The following is a 26,238-nucleotide window of genomic DNA, read 5'->3' as shown; positions in this document are numbered from 1 at the left end:
TACTCTGTTTCCAATTTACAGTCAGAAGGTAAAAAGTGCACTAATTACATCCATATTAGGAACGGCGGGGGGGGGGGGGGGCGGGACGAGGCGAGTAGGAGAGGAGGGAGGCCCCGGGGCTGCCAGTTGCCAGGCAACAACCGCGCTCTGCTCAATCGGGGCGGGGCGCTGCAGGCCTCAGGGCTGGGGGCGGGACCAGCAGGCGGCGGCGGGCGCAGGCGGCTTGGGGAGGTGCGGACAGGAACCCCAACAGAGGCCCAAGAAACTTTCTTTTCCACCGTGGGGAACTACGTAAGGCTCTTTTTGATACTGATCCTCGAGATCAACACCCCCAGCCTCCCCCTCCCCACTCCTCATTAGCCAACGACTTTCGAACAAAGGCCTAGTGGCAAAGGAAAGGGAGCCAACCTTCCCATAACTGGCGGGCCAGGATTTCTTTCCGACAGACACAAATGCTTAGCCCCAGCCTTCAGGTCCAACAGGGACACTGCTCAGGACAAGGCAACGTCCCTGTGGCTAGCCCAGAGGGCCTGGTAGCTGGGGAGGCGGCGGGTGGTAAAGCGTGGCTAGCAGCTTTCATCATGAGGAAAACAGTGCCCTCTGCTGGCAGTGTCCAGGAGGATGGAATTCACCGGACTTCTGGTACTGGCCCCCACCCCACCCCTAGTCTTAGTCCGTGCTGCCAATATAGAACACCTATGCTGAGCTCATTCTTGCCCTCTGAAGGAATAACGGGGTGTGGAAGGGAGATAAACTGGGGCAGGAAGGAGACGGAGGCAAAATGGAAGGACAGGCGCAGGAGTTGTGGCCCTACTTTTGTGGGCTCTCTCGATCTGGTAGAGACAAGCACAGAAGCCTCATATTTCCCCATGGCAAAAACCAGCAAAGAACCAAAGTGCAGTTTAACCAGACAATGGCAGACGCTGCTTCTCATACCTATCCCGGGCTGGGAGTGTTTTGTCTGATATACACAATTTTCACTGGCCTAATGGACGACGTTAAGTGTGTTTCTAAGTATATCACAATGGGAGAATGCAATGGGGACTGTACAGGGCAAAAGCCAGAAATAAGTAGATTCCATCCAGAACGCGTCTGGAAGAGAGCTGCCCTGCTAGGCAGAGGATCTTAGAGCGGAGGCCCCGCCCACAGCGTTCAAAGGAGAAAAGCAAAACATAATGTTAGAATCAGCAGGAGCCCCATATGTTTTTTATAAAAAGGCACAATGTGAGCATTGTTCTGTGCTCAATAGCGCGACTGTTATAACTAATGCTTTTGGTATGAATACGACCATTTAAAATTCCCAACCAGTTGCACTTAGTGACAATATGCATCAGAAAACGAGCCCAGAAGCAGACATTTCTCACTTTGAGGTCTGTTGGCTTTAGATACACATACACATGCCTATTAATGTGCCCAGCTTCCAAAAATACACTGAACATTTACATGAACAATGTTCTTGTCCCTGGCCTTAGCAGCTACAAATATTAAGGCAGATTTTCAATGTATATTTGAGAACTGAACATTGATTCTATGTACACAGGACTGACACACAGAGGGGAATGTGTGTCCTGTTTCATACCACTCTAGCCCTTAACTCCCAACCTTAGCCCATACCCAAACTGGCATCTCCAGAACATAAGAAAAGCTGCCTCTGCAGCTCCTCAGCACCACCCCCACAATAATAGGTCTCCAGGTCCCCCATGACTCACCTTCAGCTCCCATCCCCCCAACTGCCCTCCTTAAGCCTGGGTGACCTAGTGGGAACTCCAAAGGAAAGGTGGATAAATTCAGTTTATCCAATTATCCAACATAATTGGAAGAGGAAGAAAGTTCTTTCTGGGTCTTGGAATGAATGTCCCCAAATGTCCAAGTGTACTCGACATTCATCAGGGTTTTAAGGCAGCAAAGCATCTGAATCCATTTTCCATTTGGGGAAGTTCCCTATCCCTGAGTCTTGAAGGGAGGCAGTCCCCCACTTCCACTATACTACTCATGTCGGGGGCTTGGGTAAAAACCAGCAAAAGAGACCTGGCCTCAGCCAATCAGGCCTAGGCCTCCGTGGTAATAATGCAGTCACCAGAATAGTTAGGGACTACTGGTGACAGCATCTGCTTGGCCCCTCCAGTTTTCAAGCCTGTTTCCTCAGTCTTTCTAGGGATCCCCAGGCCCGAGTGATGTCCTCCAACAAATCTCTTTTCTGCTCTAGTCTGGCAGGTGTCTGTAGTTTGCAAACAAGATCCCTCCTCCAAGCCAGGCTCCAGGTGATACGCACACTTCTCACATCAATTTTTTATTGAGGGAAAAAAATGGCCATTTTGCATCTTAAGTTGAAGTGCTCCTCTGACTTGTCTCCTCTCCCTCCAACCAACCCTGACCGAAAAGGGGGAATACTGCAGACTTTAAAATTCATAAGTTAATTACCAAATAATTCCTAAGACTTGGGTAAGGCCACATGAGAACACTTGGAAAAAGTACCCCAGGAAGGCCGGGCCTGGGTCTTCCCCACCCCAAGGGAAAAGCACCGAATAAACCAGCGTCATCCCAATCACGTGGGTGAGAGGCAGGGGCAGTGCTCCTCATCCCCACACCCCTGTAACTAGATGAGGGGAGGGGGGAAGGGCGGTTTATCCGGAGGACGGGTGCCTGGGGGCCAGGCCGGCCTGGGAGTCGCAGGACGACGGCCAAGGTCGGTCCTGACTGTGTCCAGTTGGTCCTGAAGGAGGCGGACCCGCTCGTCCAGGCTGCGCTGCTGGGCCAGGACAGCGGCCTTGCCGACCAACAGGGAGCGATAGGCCCGCAGCTCGTCAGCGGGCAGTGCGCGCGCCAGCACCTCGCGCAGGGCCCGCTCGCGCCGTGCCACATGCTGCTTCAACTCCTTGGCGTCTTCCTGCTGCCGCTGCAGGAGCCCCAGTCGCTGCAGCAGAGAGGCCTGGAGACGCGGGGCGAGGGCGCCGCCGCTCGCGGGAGGCTTCCAGCCGGAGCCCGCAGGCCCCTCACCGCCCCGCCCTCCCCCAGCCCAAACCCGTTACCTGCTCGTCAGGGTCGCCGTCTGCGCCCGCCCGGGCCAGGGCGCGGTGCACGCGGTCCAGGCGACTGCCCAGCAGCAGCAGGAGGCCAAGCACGCGCTCTAGGTCGGCCATGAACCGGCTGAACCGCTCGAGCTCGTGGGGTGCACAGGCCTGGCCGACAGAGGCCTCCAGGGCAGCCCCGCGCCTGGCCCAAGCCTGGGCCGCTCCCTGCAGCTGCTCCTGCTCGGCCTGAAGCTCCCTTAGCGTCTTTTGGAGGAGGTCCGCCAGCTCCACCTGCAGGGAGGGCGTGGGTACTTAAGTCTGGAGGCAGGGCCCTGACTTAGCCCAGCCTCTAATAGCCCCTCCACACTCACTTTCTTGGCTTGGATGCTGTTATTTGGCTCGGGGAGACCCGGGCCGCATGGCTTGTCAGGCACAGCGTGGGTGGTAAGGTTTTCAGGCCTTGTCTCCTCCTGAGAAGCTGGCAGGTGCTGGGTGGAGTTAAGTAGGTAAGAGCTGGGGACAAAACCAGAGTTCCTTGGGTCGTCCTGCCCCAGGCTGCAGGGGCTTAGAATCCCCTGAGTCCCTGGTACCCCTCACTCACCCTGACGCAGAAGTACCAGCTGCTTCCTCTCCAGCCTCTCCACAGGCTGGCCTCATTGCAGCCCAGACCTCGGCTAAAGGAATCAGCCCATCCAGCAGGCCCAGGGATGGCTCTGGGCTGGGATAGGAGGTGAGAGTGTCACTCAGAGAGGGATCCAATCTGGCCAGCTCCTGAACCAGCTCCTCGAGGCGTGGACTGGGCCATGTTGACCTTGAACCAGTCTGGCCAGTGCCCCAAGCCAGGGCAGTGTGGTCAGAAGGCCCCAGGGTATCATTGCCTGGGGGTCTCAGGGCATCACTTGGGAGAGGTTTGAGGGGGTCAGTCTCTGCAGCTGTGGGGGGATCAGTGGTCAGCAGTCCAGTGGGGTCAAAGGTTGCAATGTCACCATTTGCAGTCCCAGGGGGACTACAGCATGTAGGCCTGGAGACACTCACAGACCAACAGTCATCCGCCCTTGCAGTCTCTGGGTGCTCATGAAGGGGCTGCTCCGAGGGGATTATAGCCTGGTCAGCCCTCTGACCCAAGCCAGCTCCATATTGCTGGTCAGAGGCATGGACACTGGAAGTGGAAGAGACACTAAATCAGAAGAAGCTCTGGCCAAAGATAAATGGTGGCCTCCAACGGCCATCCACCTCCCCCACCTCACCCCCCTGGCTCCCAGCCACCAGCCAGGAGAGGGTTCCCTGCCCCTCCAGCATTTTGTAGATGTGTGTGGGAAGGGGGTATCTCACTCTGCTTGAAAGCCTGAGGGAATTCACCTGTTTGGGAGCCCCAGAGGAGCATGGGAGTCTGCAGGTGATCTCATTCTGACCAGCGGGGCTTCTTCCAGGAAAACTTCATCATCAGGAAGGGATGGGAGCCGGGCAGACACAATGCAGTTCTCTGAGGCCCTCTGCTCCCAGTCAGAGGGACTGCTCTGGGGGCCCTCTGCAGAACACACCACTGCAACTTCCTTCTGAGTCAGGAACCTGGAAGCAGGGACCCTACACTGACCACAGGGACCAGGCAGGAAGATTCTGGTTCTGCACCAGACAGACAGTAGGGTGTTGGGGGTGGGATTAGGGGATGTGGTTTGCAAAAGACAGAAGGCTCCAACTGAGGGTGAGTGGGAGGCCCTCTTCTTTCTTGAGCAAGAGCTATGAAAGCTGCCTTCCCCCAGCTTTCAGTCCCCAGAGTGGTCCATGTCTCTCACCTGGAAAGTTTGGTCTGAAACAATGGTCTGGGGGTTTCTGCTCCTTTGGGAACAGCCTGGAAAGGCAAGCAGTTGGATGAAATGTTGCTCAAGTTTTCAATCTTCTGGATGCCCCCAAGCCAAGCTTGCAGCCCCTATCTTCCATACCTGGGCAATGGGCATGACCCCTCCTGGACTTCCCCAGGGGGACAAGACTTCCCCCGAAGCGCTCCGACTCCGACCGGCAGGCCTATAGGCATTGCTGAGCCTCAAGGACCGGGGTTTCGGGTCCTCTATGCTTCGGGGCTGGGTCGCAGGCAGCCATCTGATCTGGTGACCTTCGAACTCTGCCAGCGTCCGCTGCTGCCATTCCCGGGGCTCCGGCCTGGCGAGGCCAGAGCTGGAGCAGGCCTCCCCCGAGCATTCCCCCGCCAACCCACCGCCCCGACCCACGCGATCCAGCTTTCCCGGCTCTGAGAAGCACCACTTCCGCTGCTGGTTGGCGAGGCGTCCCCTGCCGGCGGTTCCCGGCGCGGGAGCCCCGGGGCGCGCCGGCTCCGCTTCCCCGCCGGGGTGGCTGAGCAAGGCAGAGCGAGGGTGCGCGGCTGAGGGCCGCGCGGGGGCCGCGGGCCGCAGGCGGGCGGGCAGGCTCATGCGGAGCTCCTTGCGCTGGAAGGACGTCTCCCGGAGCACTCGCCGCTGCGCGCCCTGCAGCCGCTGGCGGTAGGCGGCCCGCGACGCAGGCGGACTGGGCGGCTCGGCTGCCCGCGCCGCGGCCTCCGCCTCGGCCGCCAGCGCGTACAGCAGCGGAGTGGTCTGGCGGCTGAGCGGCCCCGGGGTCCCCCGGATCTCGGGGGGACGAGGCCCACTGCGTGCGGCGGCCGCGGGCCGGGGCTGCGGGGAGGCGCGAAGCCCGGCGGTGGGGGCCGGGCCGCCCCACACCACGCGCACGTAGTCCCAGTCCAGGTAGGGAAGTTGGTGGGTCCCCGGCGACGGTGTGCGCGGCTCAGGACCGCCGGAGGCGGCGGAGAAAGAGCTGTAGGCTGAGTCGGCGCGCGCGGACAGCCGCCGCAGGTCCAGGCTGCGAGTGGACGAGGCCGGCGAGGCGCAGTCGCCTCCAGGACCCAGAGCCTCCATGGCTGCGCGGACGCGGGCGGAGGCTGGCCAGCTCTGTGGGGCCTGGAAAAGCATAGACGGGGTGGTGGGTGAGGCGCTCCGGGTTAGGGTTAGGACAACCTTCTGGCACCTCCAACACGGACATGCTTACACATCCCCTCCCTAGTCTCACGACCCTTATTAGCGCTGGCACACACACACACACCCCCCACCTCCCTAGTCTGGAATGGCAAGGGCAGTAGGACCAGGGGAACAACTCTGGAGATTGAGGGCCTTAGCTCAGGGGAAGGAACTGGCGACTAGCGCATCCCCCGCTGGGGCTCTTCTGGCCCGCAGCCCCGGCTTCTACCCTGGCACCTCCTGGAGCTCTGAGAATGTACCCATGCTCCTGCCCTCCCCAACCCTGTCCCACCCTGGCTGCTTCCTGGCTGCTTTGTTAGCTTCTCCATGTGATCTTTCCCTGATAAACAATGGTCAAGAACGGTCTGAGATCACAGGGGAGACAAGAAAGGAGGGGGAAAGACCCAGGTCAGGTGGCAGGGGCAGCTTCACAGCCTTCCTCCCTCCCTCTGGGCCAGTTATGTTCCAGGTGCTTTGAATAAATATTTGTCTTGAACCGCACAACTGCTGTCTGCATTTTACAGATGAGGACACTGAAGTTCTGAAGGGGGAATGACTTGCCCAGAGGCACACAGCTGGTAAGGGGCAGGGAGCCCTGCCTGGAATCTGGGCCTGCCTCCAAGCTTACTGCAGCCAGAATCAATTTCCTAGAAGCAAACCCTGCTGAAAGCCAGTTCACCCCCAGCCGCCAGGGGCCTGAGCCTCCAACAAAGCCCAGCCTCCACTATGGGAAACAATCGCCCCCATCCCTCCAAAATACTGGCAGATTCCAGGATAATATGGCCCCTGCTTGGGAGACTCTCTGCCTTTTGTCTAGGAATCACAGGCTCACCCCCTCTTTGTCCTGCCACTCTTGCTCCTCCTACAGGGCTCAGCTTAGAGGTCTTCTGACCCTTTGGGATCCCTACAGTGTCCTGAGCTTCCTGCATCACCGCACTCATCGCCCTGCATTGTGATTGTTGGCTTGCTTTGATTCCCTCTCCCCATTCCCACCCCTGAGCTTCCTGAGGACAGGCCCTGCACTTACTCATCTCTGTACCCTCGGTGCCAGGCACGTAGTGGATGTTAAGTATTTGTTGAATGACAAGGAAAGGAGCAGCCTTTCAGGGAGTAGATGGGGGTGGCTTTGGTGGAGAAGGTTGAGGGCTTCTTTGCTTCCACCCACTCTTCTCTCCCTATTAGTCTTTTTGAGAAAGGGGACAGAATGGGTGAGGCAGCTGCCACCCATGGACACTGACCAGGTTACTCAGGTTATTAGGAACCAAAAGCGCAGGCAAGCACAGCTTGGAACAGGAATGGCCAGAAATCAATACTTCCCCAGTGGCAGGAGGGGGAGCAAGGGGAGGAGCTAGGTGGGTGTGCCTGGGTCAGGGGTGAAAGCAGCTTTCAGTCTTGGGAACTGAGGGCTCCCTATGGGCTATAGGGACTTTGGGGGTGGGGTGGGGGGCGGGCTTGCCTTTCCTAAGCTGCTTGGTTGGGACTTCAGAGGAGGGTGACCCACAGTTGGGTGGAAACTGAAAAACAGATTTATGTGAGCCTCTAGACACTTTTTGGAGCTCAGGATCACCCTCTACCCCATTCCCTGAGACCCCAGATGCTACAGATTGCTGGATAGGGCAGGTAGGGAGGTTAGCGGTGGGAGGATATGATGTTTCCTAAAAGGGCGAAGCAGTACCTCCAACATTCCCAGGAGGGGATCTCAGCTGACCTGGTACCAGAACATCTTGACATCACCCACCTGGAGGCATCTTTGTGCCCACTAAGGCCAGCCCTGCAGGTTGGTCTTCACTCAGGCTTGGGGACCATTTTTGCAAAGTAGTTTATACTCCCTGAACTTCAGAAAGACAAGAAGCTACTCTGAGTAGCAGCCCCTGGGAGGACAGTCACCTCCTCTTGGTAAACCCCGCCCCCACCGCCAGCCACCCAGACAATAGCTCTCTCTCTTCCTATCCTTCTGAGCCCAGCTTGGGAGCACTGTTTACCCTGGCTCATGCCACCCATTCTTGACTTTCGCTGCATCTATAGGCATGGGTAACTGTTCTAATACAAAGATGTTTCCTCAAAAAAGGCCTTGACAATTCTATCTTATTTGTGAGTTACTGACTGATAAAGGATTCTGAGTTCACCAAATAAAAACAGCTCAAATGGATAACTAAAATGTGTGTACATTTTCTTATTGACCTTAACTTGTCTCGAGGATGCTTTTGCAGTTGTAACCCAAGCACCTGATACCCATGCAGGATGCTCACACTGTGCCCTTTGTAGAACCTGTTATGCCAGGAGGGTCCAGCTCCTTTAGTGTGTTTTGGGACCTCAGCCCAAAGAGCAAAGAGTTTTCACACTTGTCTGGCTGCAGGGAGCCTCTTGCAGTTCAGCCAGTCCTTGTGGCTGGGGGTAGCCACACCCCAGGAGCCCTAGCATCAGCATTACTGTCAGCTGTGGGCTGGGCTGCAGAGCCAGTGCCTGCATTGAATGTAAGTCCAGAAGCTAGAACTCAAAGAACCTTTTGCCAAGCCCCGTCAGAGCAGGGGGAGCAAAGTGGAATCCCGGCTAGAAAACCACCAGATTGGGGTCATTTGCGATAAACTTATCACCTGAATCAAAGAGCAAGAGAGGAAAAGGAGACAAGGATGACTTCCGTGTTCAGAGCTAGGGGCTGGGGAGGTGGAGGTGCTGGTCCCAGGAATGAGGAAGCTGAGATGGGGACTAGCCAAGGGATCCAGTGCTCAGTCTGGGGCCTGTGGGCTTTGCAGTGTTTGTGGCAAGTCTGGCAAGCAGGTGGTAAGTTGAGATGTGTGTCTGGACCTCAGGAGAGAGGTTGGACCAGGCAAGAAAGCAGACCCAGGTTTTTAATTAGAGGTTCGTGGGGAAATCCACGAAGACAGCTTCCAGTGGGTAAAATCACACAAAGGCAACGGAAGCAGATCCAGGTAAGGTGACCAGAAAGGCAGACAACCTCAAATTATCAACAATGATCAGGAATTAAATCATATCTTTCCCAAAGGCCACCTCACGTCTGACCTCTCTTATGGAGAGGTTGTCCAGGCCACCCCACCTGGATGGTCTGGCAGGGAGACTGCCGCGCTGCCTGCATGGCAGTCTCCCTGCCGGACTGAGTTTCTAGGTCCTGGGCCGTGTCTTGAATTCCACCACTCCAGACCAGGTCTAGAAGGGCAGGCATTTTGGTAAGTTCCGTGGCTCTCCCAGTTCCCTCCGGCACCCCATTCTCCCGGCCTGTCAGCACCACAGCTCACGTCGCGAAGCGTCTGCTCTCAGCTCGCTCCCGCGCACACGTAGAGTCTCCGTAGACTCTAGCTCTGTGCCACGGTCAGGAAACCCGGGATGTTGGCGGCACTTGGGGAGAGGAAGCCGCGGTCCAGATCGTACCACATACCTGGGGCTTCAAGCTGAGTCGAGGCGCTCCAGGGAAGAAAGAGGCGCAGGCCTGGCGGCCACAGGGGGCGACAAAGTCACGCGGTGCGGCTGGAGAGCGAGGCCTCGGGAACGCTGGGAGAGCGGATGGCCCCTGGCCGGCGCATTTCTCGGCCTTTCCTGTTGGTTGGGTTCACCGTCGGGGAAGGAGGGCTCAGAACGCGCGGAGGGGACCGCGCGATCGTGGACCGGAGAGGCCAGGATTCCCCAGTGGCTGCGCGGTCGAAAGGCGGGAGCCGGAGGTTGCAGGGTGAGACCCCACTGCGTGCTCGGGTCCCCCGGGCGCGCTCCCCAGCAGCTCCCGCTGTTGCCGGCTCTGCGCCCCCCACCCCTCTGCGAAGGGGCCAAGCGCGCAGGGCCTTGACTCACGCAGACCAGACTCCGCGCGGAGCCCAACCCCTCCAGACCCAACGAGGCGCGGGCTGCTCCGCGGAGCCCCAGCCACCCCACCCGCTCCTAGCGGCGGGGCTCGCCCTGCCGCCCCCGGGAAGGGCGATTCCGCCGCCCACTCCCGGCCGTCCGGCCCCCCCGGCCTCACCGAGTACCTGAGCTCCAACCCGAGACGCGCTCCCGGGCGCCCGCGGCCGCGCGGTGACATCAGAGTCCCGGCCTCGGGCTCCCGACCCCACCTCCAGGCTCCCGCTGCCGCGGGGGAGGCGCCACGTCCGGCTCCCGGGGGCGGGAGCGCGGAACGGCGGCGCTGCCCCGGGAGCCGCCCGCCCCTTCGTAGTGTCCGCTTGCGGGCCTAGACCTGGGTCCAGGGGTTGGACGCTCGTTCCCCCGCCGGGCACAGACCTCTTGCTCCAGCTGAAGAAGCTGGAAAGTAGGGGAAGGGCCACCAAGGCGCTCGCCCGCCCGCCTCCGCCCAGCGCGTTCTTACCGCCGGTAGCGCGCGGGCCCGAGCACCGAGGGTCCAGGCCACCCCTTCTGTGGGAAAGCCCAGGCCGGGTGCCCACACGGGCACCCGATTCCTTTCAGAAAGTTTGGCCAAGTAAGCAGACCCGCCACTGTCCTTGTCCCTCTGAGTACAGTTCGGATGCTAATGCATCATCCCTTGACCAACTCTCCCTCCAGATACTCCATTTCCAGAACTCTTCCAGCTCTTTGATTCCCAGTGTGGGCTCTTCTTCTCCCATGTTTGCCCGTTTTCTTTTCATTTCTCCCACTACCCCACATAGTCTGGGCCCTTCTGGCCAGCCACCTGAAAGGGGAGGGAGAGGAAGGGAAGGAGAGGGGAGGCTCTGCTGACGTCTGTGTTCACTCCTGCTACCCTCAGTGGGTCCTTTAGGTGCTGGACTATGCGTATCCCCTGCGGCCTCGATAGGATTTACGCCAGCCATAGAGTTTGGCTCTTGAGATTTTCACCTTTGGGGATCTCCAGGCTCCAAAGAATGCTCTGAATTCATCTGTCACTGTGCATTCCTCACTGCTCTGTCCTCAGCCTTCCTTGCCCCTGCTTTCCAAACATTTATCCTGTGGATACTGGCTCTGCCAAGAAATGCTCCCTCCCTGGAAGGGGCTGGGGGCCTTTTGCTGGGCCTTCAGTGCTCGTCTGTCTTGAGCCCCAGCTATTGCTGTGGCTGCCCTCACTCTCCCACAGAATCAGCATGCCTGGGGGCAGGGACCATATCCCCCTATATTTGCATCCTCGGCTGACAAGGTTTGTTATGGTAAAAACCAGGACCCAGAAACCCAGACCGGAGGTCAAGGCTGCCACTTTCTGGGGGCACTAAGAGCCTGGGGAAGAAACCCAGACCGGAGGTCAAGGCTGCCACTTTCTGGGGGCACTAAGAGCCTGGGGAGCTCTGAATGCTTGGGTCTTCTAGGGGATGGAGGCCGCAGGCACCTGAGCCTGGCTTCTGATTGGCACCCTCCTGGCTCTGGTTCTTCTTCAAACACCATCCTGACCCAGGCATCAGCTTCAGCTTGAGCTGGAGCTCTGGACTCTTAAGACAATGGCTCAGAACTTCTTGGCTTTGAATACCTGCCCTTTTAAGATCCTGATCCGCATGGTTGGTCTCAGAGCAGTATTACAATAGAGGGAATACAATCCAGCAACCAAAAGCCAATTCAAAATTGTTCAAGATTTTAATTTATATTTTTTAAAAGTTTTTTTTTTTGGCGGTACGCGGGCCTCTCAGTATTGTGGCCTCTCCTGTTTCAGAGCACAGGCTCCGGACGCGCAGGCTCAGCGGCCATAGCTCACAGGCCTAGCCGCTCCGTGGCATGCGGGATTTTCCTGGACCGGGGCATGAACCCGTGTCCCCTGCATCGGCAGGCGGACTCTCACCCACTGCGCCACCAGGGAAGTCCCTAAAAAGTATATTTCTTGACAACCATGAAGTGGACACAGTGTCCACAGCAATTCTTGTTAACCCGCTCCTCCTCCCGCCCCCTTAATTTCTTTTGCACACGCTGCAGAAACTCTCTGCCTAACTCCTCCAAAACTGAAATCCCGCCCACCCACTTCTCTGCTTGCCTCTTCTTCTCGTCTGAGAAAGAGAAAGCAGTCCCTGACATCTGGATGTTGGCCTGGGACTATCAGTTAGACCTTGGTGTTGTAGAAATTGATCTGACAACAGCCAAGGCCTTGGAGTTCTCCTGTTGCACATAAACTATTTCACAGGACATCAACATCGGACAAGGCCATCTGTAACCATGATGGGTCAAGACAAAAACAAGACCATTCTGTAATCATATCCAAACACAGACAAACCGTGAACGTTGTCCAAGTCCCCAAAATGACCAAATGTCTTTCTATCCTGGATAATATGCGAGTGCTGTTTCCTTGCCAATTGCAGCTTTAACTTTGCTTTAGTTATTCCTTTTTCTAGATAAGGTTTAAGGTACCTAATCATAGAATTACTCTTGCTTCCCGACAGCATCAAACACTGAGAAAAGTCCTGCTTCTTTAATTCTCTCCAAAATCACTAATACAAGCCCAAATCCTGTAAGTCCCCTCTAATGCCCTCTTACCAAAATGCTCCATGGTTCCCCATCCTGTGTGTTCCCCTCACTGTAACAAGTAATACACTCCATTTTTTTCAACTATAGGTGTGTTCCTCAGGGTCTTTGACTGGAGGGCATTTCATTATTGCAAAAGCCCAAAGAATCTTAGAGGGCAGGAAGGGGACGAAACTGCTGTGAAGTTGGAGTCTCCTTTAGTGGTGGCAGTAGTTGGGGAGCAGGGGCCATGGAGAAGATGGACACGTGCACATATTAGTCATGTTTTTCTACTACATAAAAAGACATGCCTGTGCCCCTCAGTATCTCAGTACTTTCCCAGGCCTGGGAGAGTTCAGCTGACATTATACGGGTCAGAGAACCACCACCCAACCTAGCCCTTCCTCAATTTCACAAGGAAAATAATTGTAAATGGGAAAGCCACTAAGTTTTGGGGTTGTTTGTTAAACAGTAATAGATAACTGTAACAGGGTATGTAAATTTTCAAATTTGGTTAATCTCAAATTTCTTACAATGAGTGTGTACCAATTTGTATCCCATTAATATATATGAGAGTGCCCATTTTCCTACATCCTCACTAACACAGTACATTATCAGACTTTTGACCTCTGAAATATGAAAGGTGAAAATAATATGTTTTAATTTACATTTCTTTTTTATATATAAAATTGCATATCATTTTGTACATTTAAAGCCATTTGTATTAACTTCTGTGATCTGTTAACTTTCTTTGCCCATTTTTCTATCAAATTATTGGTCTTTTTTTTTTTTTTTTTTTTTTTTTACTAACTGTGTTTTTTTTTTTTTAATATTCCAAAATAAAGTGTTTATTTTTTATTTTTTTTTTGCTTTATAACAAATTTAATCAGTTATACATATACATATGTTTCCATATCCCCTCCCTTTTGCGTCTCCCTCCCACCCTCCCTATCCCACCTCTCCAGGCGGTCACAAAGTACCGAGCTGATCTCCCTGTGCTATGCGGCTGCTTCCCACTAGCTATCTACCTCACGTTTGGTAGTGTATATATGTCCATGCCGCTCTTTCACTTTGTCACAGCTTACCCTTCCCCCTCCCCATATCCTCAAGTCCATTCTCTAGTAGGTCTGTGTCTTTATTCCTGTCTTACCCCTATGTTCTTCATGACATTTTTTTTTCTTAAATTCCATATATATGTGTTAGCATACAGTATTTGTCTTTCTCTTTCTGACTTACTTCACTCTGTGTGACAGACTCTGGGTCTATCCACCTCATTACAAATAGCTCAATTTCATTTCTTTTTATGGCTGAGTAATATTCCATTGTATATATGTGCCACATCTTCTTTATCCATTCATCCGATGATGGACACTTAGGTTGTTTCCATCTCCGGGCTATTGTAAATAGGGCTGCTATGAACATTTTGGTACATGTCTCTTTTTGAATTATGGTTTTCTCAGGGTATATGCCCAGTAGTGGGATTGCTGGGTCATATGGTAGTTCTATTTGTAGTTTTTTAAGGAACCTCCATACCATTCTCCATAGCGGCTGTACCAATTCACATTCCCACCAGCAGTGCAAGAGTGTTCCCTTTTTTCCACACCCTCTCCAGCATTTATTGTTTCTAGATTTTTTGATGATGGCCATTCTGACTGGTGTGAGATGATATCTCATTGTAGTTTTGATTTGCATTTCTCTAATGAGTAAAGATGTTGAGCATCCTTTCATGTGTTTGTTGGCAGTCTGTATATCTTCTGTGGAGAAATGTCTATTTAGGTCTTCTGCCCATTTTTGGATTGGGTTGTTTGTTTTTTTGTTATTGAGCTGCATGAGCTGCTTATAAATTTTGGAGATTAATCCTTTGTCAGTTGCTTCATTTGCAAATATTTTCTCCCATTCTGAGGGTTGTCTTTTGGTCTTGTTTATGGTTTCCTTTGCTGTGCAAAAGCTTTGAAGTTTCATTAGGTCCCATGTGTTTATTTTTGTCTTTATTTCCATTTCTCTAGGAGGTGGGTCAAAAAGGATCTTGCTGTGATTTATGTCATAGAGTGTTCTGCCTATGTTTTCCTCTAAGAGTTTGATAGTGTCTGGCCTTACATTTAGGTCTTTAATCCATTTTGAGCTTATTTTTGTGTATGGTGTTAGGGAATGATCTAATTTCATACTTTTACATGTCCCTATCCAGTTTTCCCAGCACCACTTATTGAAGAGACTGTCCTTTCTCCACTGTACATTCCTGCCTCCTTTATCAAAGATAAGGTGACCATATGTCCGTGGGTTTAACTCTGGGCTTTCTATCCTGTTCCATTGATCTATCTTTCTGTTTTTGTGCCAGTACCATACTGTCTTGATTACTGTAGCTTTGTAGTATAGTCTGAAGTCAGGGAGCCTGATTCCTCCAGCTCCATTTTTCGTTCTCAAGATTGCTTTGGCTATTCGGGGTCTTTTGTGTTTCCATACAAATTGTGAAATTTTTTGTTCTAGTTCTGTGAAAAATGCCAGTGGTAGTTTGATAGGGATTGCATTGAACCTGTAGATTGCTTTGGGTAGTAGAGTCATTTTCACAATGTTGATTCTTCCAATCCAAGAACATGGTACATCTCTCCATCTATTTGTATCATCTTTAATTTCTTTCATCAGTGTCTTATAATTTTCTGCATACAGGTCTTTTGTCTCCTTAGGGAGGTTTATTCCTAGATATTTTATTCTTTTTGTTGCAGTGGTAAATGGGAGTGTTTCCTTGATTTCACTTTCAGATTTTTCATCATCAGTATATAGGAATGCCAGAGATTTCTGTGCATTAATTTTGTATCCTGCAACTTTACCAAATTCATTGATTAACTCTAGTAGTTTTCTGGTAGCATCTTTAGGATTCTCTATGTATAGTATCATGTCATCTGCAAACAGTGACAGCTTTACTTCTTCTTTTCCAATTTGGATTCCTTTTATTTCCTTTTCTTCTCTGATTGCTGTGGCTAAAACTTCCAAAACTAGGTTGAATAAGAGTGGTGAAAGTGGGCAACCTTGTCTAGTTCCTGATCTTAGTGGAAATGGTTTCAGTTTTTCACCATTGAGGACGATGCTGGCTGTGGGTTTGTCATATATGGCCTTTATTATGTTGAGGAAAGTTCCCTCTATGCCTACTTTCTGCAGGGTTTTTATCATAAATGGGTGTTGAATTTTGTCGAAAGCTTTCTCTGCATCTATTGAGATGATCATATGGTTTTTCTCCTTCAGTTTGTTAATATGGTGTATCATGTTGATTGATTTGCGTATATTGAAGAATCCTTGCATTCCTGGAATAAACCCCACTTGATCATGGTGTATGATCCTTTTAATGTGCTGTTGGATTCTGTTTGCTAGTATTTTGTTGAGGATTTTTGCATCTATGTTCATCAGTGATATTGGCCTGTAGTTTTCTTTCTTTGTGACATCCTTGCCTGGTTTTGGTATCAAGGTGATGGTGGCCTCGTAGAATGAGTTTGGGAGTGTTCCTCCCTCTGCTATATTTTGGAAGAGTTTCAGAAGGATAGGTGTTAGCTCTTCTCTAAATGCTTGATAGAATTCGCCTGTGAAGCCATCTGGTCCTGGGCTTTTGTTTGTTGGAAGATTTTTTATCACAGTTTCAATTTCAGTGCTTGTGATTGGTCTGTTCATATTTTCTATTTCTTCCTGATTCAGTCTTGGCAGGTTGTGCATTTCTAAGAATTTGTCCATTTCTTCCAGGTTGTCCATTTTATTGGCATAGAGTTGCTTATAGTAATCTCTCATGATCTTTTGTATTTCTGTAGTGTCAGTTGTTACTTCTCCTTTTTCATTTCTAATTCTATTGATTTGAGTCTTCTCCCTTTTTTTCTTGATGAGTCTGGCTAATGGTTTATCAATTTTGTTTATCTTCTCAAAGAACCAGCTTTTAGTTTTATTGATCTTTGCTATCGTTTCCTTCATTTCTTTTTCATTTATTTCTGATCTGATTTTTATGATTTCTTTCCTTCTGCTAACTTTGGGATGTTTTTGTTCTTCTTTCTCTAATTGCTTTAGGTGCAAGGTTAGGTTGTTTATTCGAGATGTTTCCTGTTTCTTAAGGTGGGATTGTATTGCTATAAACTTCCCTCTTAGAACTGCTTTTGCTGCATCCCATAGGTTTTGGGTCGTTGTGTCTCCATTGTCATTTGTTTCTAGGTATTTTTTAATTTCCTCTTTGATTTCTTCAGTGATCACTTCGTTATTAAGTAGTGTATTGTTTAGCCTCCATGTGTTTGTATTTTTTACAGCTCTTTTCCTGTAATTGATATCTAGTCTCATAGCATTGTGGTCGGAAAAGATACTTGATACAATTTCAATTTTCTTAAATTTACCAAGGCTTGATTTGTGACCCAAGATATGATCTATCCTGGAGAATGTTCCATGAGCACTTGAGAAAAATGTGTATTCTGTTGTTTTTGGATGGAATGTCCTATAAATATCAATTAAGTCCATCTTGTTTAATGTATCATTTAAAGCTTGTGTTTCCTTATTTATTTTCATTTTGGATGATCTGTCCATTGGTGAAAGTGGGGTGTTAAAGTCCCCTACTATGAGTGTGTTACTGTCGATTTCTCCTTTTATGGCTGTTAGTATTTGCCTTATGTATTGAGGTGCTCCTATGTTGGGTGCATAAATATTTACAATTGTTATATCTTCTTCTTGGATCGATCCCTTGATCATTATGTAGTGTCCTTCTTTGTCTCTTCTAGTAGTCCTTATTTTAAAGTCTATTTTGTCTGATATGAGAATTGCTACTCCAGCTTTCTTTTGGTTTCCATTTGCATGGAATATTTTTTTCCATCCCCTTACTTTCAGTCTGTATGTGTCTCTAGGCCTGAAGTGGGTCTCTTGTAGACAGCATATAGATGGGTCTTGTTTTTGTATCCATTCAGCCACTCTGTGTCTTTTGGTGGGAGCATTTAGTCCATTTACATTTAAGGTAATTATCGATATGTATGTTCCTGTTCCCATTTTCTTAATTGTTTTGGGTTCATTATTGTAGGTCTTTTCCTTCTGTTGTGTTTCTTGCCTAGAGAAGTTCCTTTAGCATTTGTTGTAAAGCTGGTTTGGTGGTGCTGAACTCTCTCAGCTTTTGCTTGTCTGTAAACGTTTTAATTTCTCCATCAAATCTGAATGAGATCCTTGCTGGGTAGAGTAATCTTGGTTGCAGGTTTTTCTCCTTCATCACTTTAAGTATGTCCTGCCACTCCCTTCTGGCTTGTAGAGTTTCTGCTGAGAGATCAGCTGTTATCCTGATGGGGATTCCCTTGTGTGTTATTTGTTGTTTTTGCCTTGCTGCTTTTAATATGATTTCTTTGTGTTTAATTTTTGACAGTTTGATTAATACGTGTCTTGGCGTATTTCTCCTTGGATTTATTCTGTATGGGACTCTCTGTGCCTCCTGGACTTGATTAACTATTTCCTTTCCCATATTAGGGAAGTTTTCAACTATAATCTCTTCAAATATTTTCTCAGTCCCTTTCTTTTTCTCTTCTTCTTCTGGAACCCCTATAATTCGAATGTTGGTGCGTTTAATGTTGTCCCAGAGGTCTCTGAGACTGTCCTCTGTTCTTTTCATTCTTTTTTCTTTATTTTGCTCTGCAGCAGTTATTTCCACTATTTTATCTTCCACCTCACTTATCCGTTCTTCTGCCTCAGTTATTCTGCTATTGATCCCATCTAGAGTATTTTTTATTTCATGTATTGTGTTTTTAATCGATGCTTGATTCATCTTTAGTTCTTCTAGGTCCTTGTTAACTGTTTCTTGCATTTTGTCTATTCTATTTCCAAGATTTTGTATCTGGGAAATAGAATCTTGGATCATCTTTACCATCATTATTCTGAATTCTTTTTCAGGTAGAGTGCCTATTACCTCTTCATTTGTTAGGTCTGGTGGGTTTTTATCTTGCTCCTTCTCCTGCTGTGTGTTTTTCTGTCTTCTCATTTTGCTTATGTTACTGTGTTTGGGGTCTCCTTTTTGCAGGCTGCAGGTTCGTAGTTCCTGTTGTTTTTGGTGTCTGTCCCCAGTGGCTAAGGTTGGTTTAGTGGGTTGTGTAGGCTTCCTGGTGGAGGGGACTAGTGCCTGTGTTCTGGTGGATGAGGCTGGATCTTGTCTTTCTGGTGGGCAGGTCCACGTCTGGTGGTGTGTTTTGGGGTGTCTGTGGACTTTTTATGATTTTAGGCCACCTCTCTGCTAATGGGTGGCGTTGTGTTCCTGTCTTGCTAGTTGTTTGACTTAGGGTGTCCAGCACTGTAGCCTGCTGGTCGTTGAGTGAAGCTGGGTGCTGGTGTTGAGATGGAGATCTCTGGAAGATTTTCGCCGTTTGATATTATGTGGAGCTGGGAGGTCTCTTGTGGACCAGTGTCCTGAAGTTGGCTCTCCCACCTCAGAGGCACAGCACTGACTCCGGGCTCCTCAATTTGGGATGATGTGTTGTCTATTCATGTATTCCACAGATGCAGGGTACATCAAGTTGATTGTGGAGCTTTAATCCGCTGCTTCTGAGGCTGCTGGGAGAGGTTTCCCTTTCTCTTCTTTGTTCTCACAGCTCCTAGGTCTCAGCTTTGGATTTGGCCCCGCCTCTGCGTGTAGGTCGCCGGAGGGCGTCTGTTCTTCGCTCAGATAGGACAGGGTTAAAGGAGCAGCCTCTTCGGGGACTCTGGCTCACTCAGGCCGGGAGGGAGGGAGGGGCACGGAGTGCGGGGCGAGCCTGCAGCGGCAGAGGTCGGCGTGACGTTGCACCAGCCCGAGGCGCGCCGTGCGTTCTCCCAGGGAAGCCGCCCCTGGATCCCGGGACCCCGGCAGTGGCGGGCTGCACAGGCTCCCGGAAGGGCGGTGTGGGCAGTGACCTGCGCTCGCACACAGGCTTCTTGGCGGCGGCAGCAGCAGCCCCAGCGTCCCACGCCTGTCACTGGGCTCCGCGCTTTCAGTCGCGACTCGCGCCCGTCTGTGGAGCCCCTTTAAGCAGCGCTCTTAATCCCCTCTCCTCGCGCACCAGGAAACCAAGAGGGAAGAAAAAGTCTCTTGCCTCTTCGGCAGCTCCAGAGTTTTCCCGGACTCCCTCCCGGCTAGCTGTGGCACATTAGCCCCCTTCAGGCTGAGTTCTCGCCACCAGCCCCAGTCCTCTCCCTGCGCTCTGACCGAAGCCCGAGCCTCAGCTTCCAGCGCTGCGTGCCCCGGCGGGCGAGCAGACAAGCCTCTCGGGCTGGTGAGTGCTGCTCGGCACCGATCCTCTGTGTGCGGATCTCTCCGCTTTGCCCTACCCAGGTATGTGGGGAGTTTCTTGCCTTTTGGGAGGTCTGGGGTCTTCTGCCAGCGTTCAGTAGGTGTTCTGTAGGAGTTGTTCCACGTGTAGCTGTATTTCTATTGGTCTTTTTTATTGACTTGTAAGATCTCTTTATATATTAAGGCAATTAACTTTTTTTTTTAATATGTGGCAAATATTTTCCCAAGTTTGTATCTTTTGACTTTGTTTGTGGTAGCAGTGAATTTATAACCTGTGGTTGAGGCAAAAGATGTTTCTTTCTTGTAGACAGTAACTACATAGCTGTCTTGATAATTCAGAGACTGTCATGTATAGGTTAAAATACACTAAAGGCCAGAAATCATTCAACAAATCATGTTGTCTATTTTTGGAAATCCAATAAAGCACGAAGCATTGTTTTTACACAAGTGTCTACTTAAATGGTAAGTGTTCCCTTAGAGCAAGTTTGTTTGCTTTTTAATTATGCACTGAATTCACCACACTTGTTCCTATAAATAGGAAGGCAGCCACAAGAAAAAGTACAGGGAGAATGGAGCACCCCCTCTTCTATGGGGGCATCTGGCAGGAAGGCCTCTGGGCGAGCCTGGGTAGGGACTGGATGTCCCAGGGATTGAACCGAAGTTCCCTTTGAGATCAGCAGTTCCCGGGAAGGAATGCTGGGCTGTCACATTCCTACTGAGTACACATATATCACCTTTTCCCTACAGACACTGGGTGACTCCTCAGCCTCTGTTTGATTTGGCCATAAGAATTCAGCTTTTCTTCTCTAGCCTGGCCCCAAGCTCCAGGCCTGGGACCATTCCATCCTCCTGGTCTTCCCTCATTCCGATGTTACCGACACATCCCTGGCCAAGAGACATTCAAGGAGATAGCTGGATGCAGGCCTCTCTCCTCTTCTACCTACTCCAGTGGACTCAAGACACGTAAGTGGTAACCAAGTGAGCTTTTCCACTTTGCTTTGCTGGCCTCCCAGGACCCAGATGGAAAATGTCTCTTATGCTTCATTTTGGTCCCCAAGAATAGAAATAAACTCAAGACTATGAACAAGACCCCCAGTGGCATCCCCAGGGAGGGCAACAGCTGGCTCAAGCCTGGGAATGGCCAAACTGCCCCTTCTGTGTTCAGGCACTAACAAAGGGATGAGATGGTCTCCAAAGGCCCCTCTCCTAAAACTGCCTTCTGTTTGAGCTAAATCCACCAGGTCTCTGCTCACCAAGGAGCCATCTGATCAGCATTTGCAACGGGAGGCCACTCTAACTCTAGAGCTCTGGGCCTCGGGCTGCACACGGAAGCGTTAGTGCAGGATTGGGTCACAGCATGCCACATGTACGTGGGATGGATTTTGGTCATTGGCTATGGAAGCAGATAATGCATGTTCTTAAAATTCACTGAGAAAATCTTGCTGATTTTAACTGATGTGTCTGGTCAGTTACTCACATGGAAGAGACTTTGTTCTAAAACCTGAGGGTGCGTATGTCTGTCATCCATCATGGTTCATGAGTTTTTGGGACCCTGCCAGGAGTGAATGTGACAACACACACACACATACAATCTAGTTGGCAGTTTTTTGTGCTTCAAGGGAAGTATTAAGAGAAGCTTAAGAAAGGAGGACAGGGAGCTGTTCTCCAGTTCACTGTATCCCAGGTATAAGAAAACCAGCAGTGAGAAAGCAAGCATGAGTCCACAGCCTGGCAGACCTAAGTATGAATGCCAGTATGACCCTGGAGATATCCCAACCTTCCTGAACCTTCATTTCCTCATCTGTAAAATGGATACTACTATATGTTTGGCAGGTAAAGATTAAATGAGATTTCATCAGATATACTCAGCAGTGGGCTCACAGGAGACCATCAATAAGTGGTGTTAGTTATAATTCCTCACTTCAGCTTCTCTTGTAGGGAAGACAATCTTGACTAAATTCCAGCCTCAATTTTATCTCTAAGGATTGGTTTATACACCAGAGGTCTCCAATGAGTGTTGGTCCTCTCCTAAGCTTTGCTTACTGCTCCCCCAGACAGGGCCGTGGTGGGCATCTGAACTCTTCCTTCCTGGGGGAACCCACGTTGTGTAGGTCTTGGGGAGACAGAGCCCCTCCTCCCACTTGAAAGCCAGCTTGCCACAGTGCAAGCCTTCAGACCTGGCTTGACCAATGTGATGCTCCTGCCAGGGACTGGGACTCTCATGTGAGTGACATAGTGATGTAGGGACAGGTGAGAAACCATCAGTAGTTGGGGGTGTGTATGGTGGTGGTCCTAACCTGTCTCCTGATCTTGCTATACAGCCTCCTTTGGAGGAGGAGGAGGAGGACCATAGGCTGGTCCTCCTGCCTTTTAGTTAGTTCTGTGGGCCACCAGACCTCCTTCCAGTGCATCCCTTTTTTGAGTTGCAAGAGCTGGTTGCTGCTGCCTGAACCTAAGAAGTTTCTGATATAGAGCCAAGACACCTTTTAATACTGGGATGCCAATGTTAGACTGGAGGAAAATCTGGGCAGACTTGGGTGTTCAGAGGTACTCTTTCCTTGGAAGAAGCAACCGCTAGGCAAGAGGGCAAGAGAGATCTCCCATAGCTGCTCTGGGGCTAAGGGGATGCAGTCCCTGCCCTTTGATGTGTCTGGAGATCCTCTAACAAGGCTTACACAAGCTCAAAACTAGCAACTCAGGAAACAGGATAAAGCAGCACAGGAGAAATACAAGGCAGGCAAGTTCCTGCTTCAAAGTCATACATTTGCTGTGAAAATGAAAACAAGATTTCCCTTGATAAACATAAAATCAAAGACAAGAAAATTTGGAGATCGGTTGGTTGCTTTTTCCTATTCCTACACTAAAGAGAGTTGACCTAGGGCCTCCCTGGTGGCGCAGTGGTTGAGAGTCCACCTGCCGATGCAGGGGATACGGGTTCGTGCCCCGGTCCGGGAGGATCCCATATGCCGCGGAGCGGCTGGGCCCGTGAGCCATGGCCGCTGAGCCTGCGCATCCGGAGCCTGTGCTCCGCAACGGGAGAGGCCACAACAGTGAGAGGCCCGCATACCGCAAAAAAAAAAAAAAAAAAAAAAGAGAGTTGACCTGGATTCTACCTGTTTTTTGTTCGTTTTTTTTTTTAAACACCAGCATGAACCAAAAGACTAAGCTGATGTCAGGCCAAGGTGGGCCTGGCTGGAGACCCTGAAGCATAGGCTCCCGTCCCATAGCCACCCCCCCCATAGAGGGTTAGGCGTATGCTGAAGCTTCTTCTTTTCTTCCCTTTCCTACTAGCAAACGCCCGTGGGAAGGACCCATCGTGATGCTGAGTTATACAACCCTTGAACCAAGTGCTGCCTCCTCGGTGAAACATCCTTGTTATCCCTAGGCAGAGTTCATTGTTCCCTCCTGCACCTAACATTATATTGTAGAATATATACTCATTTACTTGTGTGTCTGCCCCATAAAACAGATTGTGAACTCTTGAAGGAAATTACCATGCCTGGCAGTACCAGGCTCAGAACTACTATCAGTGATTGTTGAATGAATGCAAGTGGGAGACCTGACCCCACGTGAACATCTGAGTCACTCCTCTTTTCTGTGAATTCACAGCTGGTAGCAACATCCTAAGGATAGCCTTGGTCCCCAGGACTCAGTGATTAGAGTGTGTGTGCACGCTTTAAAGTTTACCTACAATTCTTGTTTCACTTTCTCCTGTTGGCGGTTTTAACTAAACGATGTCACTTACCATATTAGAAGGGGCTACTTTCTTTTCAGAGTAGACTGCTTCAGTCACTCACTTGAGCACAGCAAACAGAGGTCTGGGAGCTGCTGCCATGGATGGAAGCAAGGATTTCTAAGAGTTCATTTGGGTTTTCAAATCCTTTGCACTGGTTCTTAGAAGTAGATTAATAATCTTTACTAGTGATGGCAATAAGTCCTAGTTCACAGTCTGTGAACAGAGGTTCTTTTGGAAAATGTAGTAAGTGCCTGAAAAGAATTAAAAATGAAGCCAGGGCTTCCCTGGTGGTGCAGTGGTTGAGAGTCCGCCTGCCGATGCAGGGGACACGGGTTCGTGCCCTGGTCCGGGAAGATGCCACATGCCGCGGAGTGGCTGGGCCCGTGAGCCATGGCCGCTGAGCCTGCGCGTCCAGAGCCTGTGCTCCGCAACGGGAGAGGCCACAACAGTGAGAGGCCCGCGTACCACCAAAAAAAAAAAAAAAAAATGAAGCCAAACTGCAACCCTCTGGTCTTCCTGGAGCAGTGAGGGCTTTATCTAAACTAGATTCACCTTAGCATGCTAAACAGCTTACAATTCAACAATAAAAAGGCAATCCAGTTTTTTTAATGGGTAAAGGGTTTGAAAAGACATCCCCCCCAAGAAGATATACAAATGGCCAATAAGCACATGAAAATATACTCAACATCAAATACAAATCAAAACCACGAGGCACCACTTCACATCCACTAGAATGGCTATAATCAAAAAGACAGACATTAAGTGTTGGCAAGGATGTAGAGAAATTGGAATCTTCATGCGCTGCTGCTGGGAATGTAAAATGGTGCAGCTGCTTTGGAAACATTTTGTCAGTTCATCAAACAATTAAACATAGTTACCATATGAGCCATCAAGTCCACTCTTAGGTATATAACCAAGAGAATTGAAAACATGTTTCATGCAAAAAACGTGTACATGAATGTTTATAGCTGCATTATTCATAATAGCCAGAAAGTGGTAACAACCCAAATGGCCATCAACAGATGAATGGATAAACAAAATGTTGCATATCCATACTATGGCATATTCTTTAGCCATAAAAAGAAATTAAGTACTGATACATGCTACAACAAGCATGGACCTTGAAAACATTATGCTAAGGGGAAGAAACCAGACAAAAAGACCATGTATTGGGATTTCCCTGGTGGTTCAGTGGCTAAGACTCCGTGCTCCCAATGCAGGGGGCCTGCGTTCTATCCCTGGTCAGGGAACTAGATCCCACATGCCACAACTAAGAGTTCACATGCAGCAACTAAAGATCTTACGTGCCACAACTAAGACCTGGGGCAACCAGATTAAAAAAACAAAAAACCACAAAATGTCTAGAAGAGGCAAATCCATAGAGACAGAAAACAGATTGGTGGCTGCTAGAGGAGTGGGTGTGGGGAGTGTGTATTAATTGGTATGAAGTTCTGTTTGGGGACCATGAAAATATTCTGGAATTATTATAGATATTGGTGATAGTTGTGCCACCTTGTGAGTATACTAAAAATCACTAAAGTGTACGCTTTGAAGTGATGAATTTTAGGGTATGTGAATTTTTCTCTCTGTATGTGTATGTAGTACGGCTGCACAATGTACGCATAGAGTTAACAGTTGTTGCTGACATTGGCCTATTCTTGCTCAAGATCTTCATATATAAGCAAGAAATGGTCTTTACTAAGGGCTGTAACCTCTCTGACATTTTAAGTGTGTGTCCCTAAATGCAGAAAGAAAGCTCATGTATTCTTGCACTAATTTACCCACTAGCTCAGAGCACCATCTGCTCACAGACCTAAAACTATCTTGCATGCCAGGAGATCTCAGGTTTATCTGTGGGCCACAAGTCTCAATATTCACATGCATGGATGTCACATGACTTAAATTACTATTGAAGATGAATTAAAGTCTACTAGTTTTTTTTTTAAAAGAGTCTTTAGCAGCAATACAAAAGGAGTCTGATCAAAAGTATATAGCCTAGGGACTTCCCTGGTGGTCCAGTGGGTAAGACTCCATGCTCCCAATGCAGGGGGCCCAGGTTCAATCGTTGGTCGGGGAACTAGACCCCACATACCTCAACTAAGAGTTTGCGTGCTGCAGCTAAGAAGTCCACATGTCGAAGCTAAAGATCCTGCATGCTGCAACTAAGACCTGGGGCAACCTAAATAAATAAATAAATATATTTTTTAAAAGTATATAAAAGTATATAGCCTAGTGCTACCTGTTAACAAATTTTGATCTGACTTGAAAATATAATCAGAATACCTAAATTATTGTCAGGACCTATTAAGTGAAGGCATATTCCAATCCTGACACCATATGTGTATCTACATGGTAGTTCTCAGCTTCACACGTGTGGTTTCTTCAAAGAAAGAGAACATCAGCAGAGCTAGGTCCAGAGTCTTTCTGGTGGACAGAGTTTATCAGTTCTTCTGACTTGGATGGGGCAGATAATCAGACAGACCCTGAGAACTATACTCCAAAGGTAGCTACAAAAAATTAATGCAAGCTTCTGTACATTTCAATCTGTGCCTCTCTCCTCAAGTTGTTGTCACTGTTCTCATCAGTGGGAGCTGTGACTCATCTTTTACCAACAGTGATTCTACCAGGATTGGGCAGTTCCATAGTGGGAAAGAAGTACATTCAAGTATCATTATTCAAAAGACAGCTAGGAGGAGTAACTGTATCAGATTAAGTGATAAATATATAGTCGTCCCTTGGTATCGAGGGGATTGGTTCCAGGACCCCCTGCGGATACCAAACTCCATGATGTTCAAGTCCCTTATATAAAGCAGTGTAGTACAGTCAGCCCTCCCTATCCACAGTTTGCTCGTCCCG

The 26,238-nt window shown here is 49.7% G+C and overlaps 2 protein-coding genes across 3 annotated transcripts; one reads left to right on the top strand and one right to left on the bottom strand.

Annotated features, from left to right (window-relative positions):
* Positions 1-447: 447 nt before the first annotated feature.
* SHROOM1 (shroom family member 1) lies at positions 448-9,505 on the bottom strand. Of its 2 annotated transcripts, none has more exons than XM_082624025.1 (8): positions 9,414-9,505; positions 4,952-5,962; positions 4,805-4,860; positions 4,371-4,634; positions 3,613-4,170; positions 3,383-3,524; positions 3,030-3,302; positions 448-2,929 (listed from the first exon to the last, which is right to left on the bottom strand). In XM_082624025.1, the coding sequence occupies exons 2-8, from the start codon at positions 5,918-5,920 to the stop codon at positions 2,597-2,599; spliced, it is 2,595 nt and encodes an 864-aa protein (XP_082480151.1). In that variant the 5' UTR covers positions 5,921-5,962; positions 9,414-9,505; the 3' UTR covers positions 448-2,596. The 2 variants fall into 2 exon arrangements, with proteins under 2 accessions (XP_082480151.1, XP_082480152.1); XM_082624026.1 differs by having other exon boundaries at positions 4,371-4,580.
* On the top strand, positions 7,665-23,400 carry LOC309805374 (uncharacterized protein; the record flags this gene model as incomplete). The annotated part of the gene is made up of 5 exons (XM_082623297.1): positions 7,665-7,796; positions 8,260-8,493; positions 9,352-9,701; positions 20,394-20,609; positions 22,938-23,400. 5 exons carry the CDS (start codon positions 7,665-7,667, stop codon positions 23,029-23,031), a joined length of 1,026 nt encoding a protein of 341 aa, XP_082479423.1. The 3' UTR covers positions 23,032-23,400.
* Positions 23,401-26,238: the final 2,838 nt, after the last annotated feature.

This window comes from Mesoplodon mirus (genome assembly GCF_964341445.2).
Source record: "Mesoplodon mirus genome assembly, chromosome: 5".
NCBI lineage: Eukaryota > Metazoa > Chordata > Mammalia > Artiodactyla > Ziphiidae > Mesoplodon > Mesoplodon mirus.
The sequence above is the reverse complement of the archived record's forward strand: the minus strand, read 5'-3'. Positions and strand labels throughout refer to the sequence as shown.

What these genes read in the sequence shown, in the direction of transcription:
- SHROOM1 (XM_082624025.1), bottom strand. Translation starts at nt 5,920, where the DNA reads ATGGAGGCTCTGGGTCCTGGAGGCGACTGCGCCTCGCCGGCCTCGTCC. An exon ending in GGGTCATGCCCATTGCCCAG is followed by an intron (nt 4,861 to 4,951) that starts GTATGGAAGATA and finishes TTGCCTTTCCAG; the next exon opens with GCTGTTCCCAAAGGAGCAGA. An exon ending in GCTGGTACTTCTGCGTCAGG is followed by an intron (nt 3,525 to 3,612) that starts GTGAGTGAGGGG and finishes TTTTGTCCCCAG; the next exon opens with CTCTTACCTACTTAACTCCA.